At 50.1% G+C, this 5000-nt stretch overlaps 1 protein-coding gene across 4 annotated transcripts in view; it reads left to right on the forward strand.

Moving 5' to 3' along the window:
- ephb4b (eph receptor B4b) overlaps positions 1 to 5000 on the forward strand; it is a 22275-nt gene that overhangs the window by 16816 nt on the left and 459 nt on the right. For all 4 annotated transcript variants that reach the window (XM_069177134.1, XM_069177144.1, XM_069177135.1 and 1 more), the window contains 6 exons: positions 741 to 809; positions 1617 to 1666; positions 1750 to 1849; positions 1964 to 2157; positions 2234 to 2392; positions 2535 to 5000. The exon at positions 2535 to 5000 is cut by the window's right edge and continues 459 nt beyond it. In XM_069177134.1, the coding sequence (XP_069033235.1) occupies positions 741 to 809; positions 1617 to 1666; positions 1750 to 1849; positions 1964 to 2157; positions 2234 to 2392; positions 2535 to 2640 (678 nt within the window). In that variant the 3' untranslated portion in view covers positions 2641 to 5000. The remainder of the gene's footprint in view (positions 1 to 740; positions 810 to 1616; positions 1667 to 1749; positions 1850 to 1963; positions 2158 to 2233; positions 2393 to 2534) is intronic.

Below are 5000 nucleotides of genomic sequence, written 5' to 3' on the forward strand. Positions count from 1 at the left end.
CTGTGTGTCTGTCCACCTGTGTCTGTCTGTCTGTCCGCCTGTCTGTCTGTCCGCCTGCCTGTCTGTCCGCCTGTGTGTCCGCCTGTCTGTTTTCCACCTGTCTGTCTGTCTGTCCACCTGTGTGTCTGTCTGTCTGTCCGCCTGCCTGCCTGCCTGTCCGCCTTTCTGTCTGTCCGCCTGTCTGTCTGTCCATCTGTCTGTCTGCCCACCTGTGTCTGTCCGCCTGTCTGTCTGTCCACCTGTGTGTCTGTCTGTCCACCTGTCTGTCTGTCCACCTGTGTGTCTGTCTGTCTGTCCGCCTGCCTGCCTGTCTTTCCACCTGTCTTTCTGTCCGTTTGTCTGTCTGTCCACCTGTCTTTCTGTCCGCCTGCCTGCCTGCCTATCTGTCCACCTGTCTTTCTGTCCGCCTACCTGCCTGTCTCTCTGTCCGCCTGTCTTTCTGTCTGTCCACCTCTGTCTGTTTGTCTGTCCGCCTGCCTTCCTGTCTTTCCGCCTGTCTGTCCACCTGTCTGTCTGTCCGCCTTTCTGTCTGTCCGCCTGTCTGTCTGTCTGTCTGCCTGTGTGTCTGTCCGCCTGCCTGCCTGTCTCTCTGTCCGTATGTCTGTTTGTCCGCCTTTCTGTCTGTCCACCTGTCTGTCTGTCTGTCTGTCCGTATGTCTGTTTGTCCGCCTTTCTGTCTGTCCACTTGTCTGTCTGTCCGCATGTCCGTCTGTCTCACCTGTTGTGTTTTGGTGTTTCAGGTGTCAGATTTCGGTCTCAGCAGGTTCCTGACGGAGAACTCGTCCGACCCGACGTACACCAGCTCTCTGGTGAGTGTTCTGAGGATCTCATCATGTTTCTGGATCATGTTTCTACCTGGTTTCTTCTTTGGAGAGTTTTAACATCATTTGTGGACGCAGCGATGAACTGTGTTCACAGACGATGGTTTTCACAAGTGTTCCTGAGCCCATGCAGTGATTTCCACTCCAGAATAGTGTGTTTTTAATGCAGTGCTGCCTGAGGGCCCGAAGATCACCACCATCCAATATTGGTTTCCAGCCTTGTCCCTTGTGTTCAGAGATTTCTCCAGATTCTCTGAATCTTTTAATGATATTATGAACCGTAGACGATGAAATCCACTAATTCTTTGTAGTTTTACGTTGAGGAACATTATTCTTAGATTGTTGAACTATTTTCCAACACAGTCTTTCAGAGTGGTGAACCTCTCCCCATCTTCACTGCTGAGAGACTCTGTCTCTCTGAAATCATCTTTTATACCCAATCATGTTACTGATCTGTTGCCATGGTAACCTCGTTAGTCATGAGATGTTTCTCCAGGTGTTTTTTTATCTTTACACAACTTTTCCATCTTTTGTTGATCCTGTCCAACTTTTAGAGACGTGTTGATGCTCAGATTCAAAATGAGCAGATATTTGATAAAACAATAAATGTCTCAGTTTCAACATTTGATTTGTTGTCTTTGATGTGTTTTATATTAAATGAGATTCATAAATCCTCTCATTGATTTTATTTACATGTTACAGCGTCTCCTCTTTGTTTTTTTACACAGTTCTTGACGTGTTCCCTTCATGGATCAACACTTTTATTTTGATAAGTTGTGCTTCTTTATTTCTCAGGGAGGGAAGATTCCGATTCGCTGGACGGCTCCTGAAGCCATCGCCTACAGGTGAGTCCTGCTGCTCTTTATTCTGTTCATAACTGTTCCGATCATTTTATTGATTATTGAATTGTGTTGTTGCCTCGTTGCAGGAAGTTCACGTCAGCCAGCGACGCGTGGAGTTACGGCATCGTCATGTGGGAGGTGATGTCATACGGAGAACGACCGTACTGGGACATGAGCAACCAGGACGTAAGAAAAGCACAACTTTATGTTTTAATATTTTGTTGATCAGCAGCTTAGAAACAGTGAATCTAATAATAACACAGCTGTTTAACTTTGATGACATCATGTGTCCTGGGTCAGGTGATAAACGCCATCGAGCAGGACTACCGCCTGCCGCCGCCGCCCGACTGCCCTGCCTCCCTGCACGCGCTCATGCTGGACTGCTGGCAGAAGGAACGAGCCAATCGGCCGAGGTTCTGCGACGTCGTGGCGGCACTCGATAGGCTGATCAGAAACCCCGCCTCCTTGAAGGTGACGCAGCCGGAGGGACCGAGGTGAGAGAGAGAGAGAGAGTTTGATTGACAGCTCCCCCCCCCCACCACCATGTCTTAACCCCCGTGTGTCTCTCAGTCCGTCGCAACCTCTGCTGGACCAGCGTGTCCCTCCTCCTCTGTCCTCCTGTGGTTCGGTCTCCGAGTGGCTTCGAGCCATAAAGATGGAGCGCTACGAGCAGAGCTTCCTGCAGGCCGGATTCAGCAGCCTGGATGTCGTCTCGCAGCTCAACACCGAGTAAGACTCACGTCATCGCTGCTCACACGGACGACTGCCTGCCAGGCAACGCTCAGGGACGCCAGCTCAGGCTGACGGTTTAAGTGTTTCCGGTGTTTTTGTTTTTTTACTTTAATCCCTTTCACACCCTCTGTTTCCATAGAGACCTGCTCAGAGTGGGCGTGACCCTCGCTGGCCATCAGAAGAAGATCCTCTCCTCCATCCAGACGCTCAGGATACACAAAGCTCCGCCCACACTGCTCTACTGACTAATAACAGCCCTAGTATCCTGAACCAAAACCCTCAGGATGACACAGACTCCGCCCACCTCTGATCGAACCTTTCAGTCCGACCAATTCTCTGCAAAGACTCCGCCTCCTGATGGGGGGACCAATGAGAGTCGAGAGATGTGACATTAAAGAAGCACAAATAACGTCCACGTTAGCTCTGACGGAGGCGCAACAAGACTCCGCCCACCTCGTGGTTACGATCAATCAGAGCCACGGATGCAGGTGAACACAGTAGATGCTCACGACATCACAGCAGCCAATCCGCTGCTCAGGAAACCCGAAGCTCCTCCTGCCTGCGCCTGATTGGCTGAATCCTGGATTCACACATCTGGGACATCGGAGGACATTTTTCACGCGGCGCTCGGTCAGGGAGGTCAGAGTTCACGTTGGGGTTTGTCAACATGTTCTCGTTAAGTTTCAGCATCATACTCGTCACGTTCTCAGAAAACGCTGGGATGTTTGGGAACGCTGGCCGAGCCTCCAGCTCGGTTACAGGACGTCTTCCAGGTTCATCCAGACGACTGAGATTCTTCAGCTGCTGACGTTTTCTGGAAAACTGAGAACGTCTTGTGGGAATATTTAGGTTCCGTGACGGGACTCTGGTTCCTACAAACTGAGGTCCCACCGAGAGGCTTCCACGGTGTACAAGTACACAAGTGTATTTTCATGAGAGGTTTCACACTGAGGGATCTAGATCTGCTAAAAACCCTGACGGGACGGCCGACCCGTCAGAGACAGATACTCACCGGACGGCTGGCAGACGTTTGAAAACGGCCGTTAAACATAAAATGATTTCAGCCAACTTAAAGATCTCCAGATCTTCAGAATCAGCCTCCAGACCAGAACTATTGGAACCGCCTCCAGACCAGAACTATTGGAACCGCCTCCAGACCAGAACTATTGGAACTATTGGAACCGCCTCCAGACCAGAACTATTGGAACCGCCTCCAGACCCGAACTATTGGAAATGCCTCCAGACCTGAACTATTGGAACCGCCTCCAGACCAGAACTATTGGAACCGCCTCCAGACCAGAACTATTGGAACCGCCTCCAGACCAGAACTATTGGAACTATTGGAACCGCCTCCAGACCAGAACTATTGGAACCGCCTCCAGACCCGAACTATTGGAAATGCCTCCAGACCTGAACTATTGGAACCGCCTCCAGACCAGAACTATTGGAACCGCCTCCAGACTAGAACTATTGGAACTATTGGAACCGCCTCCAGACCAGAACTGTTGGAACCTATTGGGTCTATAAAAAATAGACCAGAACTATTGGAACCGCCTTCAGACCAGAACTATTGGAACCGCCTCCAGACCAGAACTATTGGAACTATTGGAACCGCCTCCAGACCAGAACTATTGGAACCGCCTCCAGACCCGAACTATTGGAAATGCCTCCAGACCTGAACTATTGGAACCGCCTCCAGACCTGAACTATTGGAACCGCCTCCAGACCAGAACTATTGGAACCGCCTCCAGACCCGAACTATTGGAAATGCCTCCAGACCTGAACTATTGGAACCGCCTCCAGACCAGAACTATTGGAACCGCCTCCAGACTAGAACTATTGGAACTATTGGAACCGCCTCCAGACCAGAACTGTTGGAACCTATTGGGTCTATAAAAAATAGACCAGAACTATTGGAACCGCCTTCAGAACTATTGGAACTATTGGAACCGCCTCCAGACCATTGGGACCGCGTTCAGACCAGAACTATTGGAACCGCCTCCAGACTAGAACTATTGGAACCGCCTCCAGACCAGAACATATGGAACGTTTCGAACCGCCTCCTGACCAGAACTATTGGAACCGCCTCTAGACCAGAACTATTAGAACTGCCTCCAGACCTGAACTATTGGAACCGCCTCCAGACCAGAACTATTGGAACCGCCTCCAGACTAGAACTATTGGAACTATTGGAACCGCCTCCAGACCAGAACTATTGGAACCTATTGGGTCTATAAAATTATAGACCAGAACTATTGGAACCGCATTCAGAACTATTGGAACTATTGGAACCGCCTCCAGACCATTGGAACCGCATTCAGACCAGAACTATTGGAACCGCCTGCAGACTAGAACCATTGGAACCGCCTCCAGACCAGATCATATGGAACGTTTCGAACCGCCTCCTGACCAGAACTATTGGAACCACCTGCAGACCAGAACTATTGGAACTGTTGGAACCACCTGTAAACCACAACTATTGGAACTGTTGCAACCGCCGCCAGACCAGAACTATTGGAACTGTTGGAACCGCCTCTAGAACAGAACTGTTGGAACTATTGGAACTGTTGGAACCACCTGTAAACCACAACTATTGGAACTGTTG

This window comes from Embiotoca jacksoni, unplaced genomic scaffold (genome assembly GCF_022577435.1).
Source record: "Embiotoca jacksoni isolate LCO1_2020_lvr unplaced genomic scaffold, fEmbJac1.0.p SCAF_107, whole genome shotgun sequence".
In the NCBI taxonomy this organism is placed as follows: domain Eukaryota; kingdom Metazoa; phylum Chordata; class Actinopteri; family Embiotocidae; genus Embiotoca; species Embiotoca jacksoni.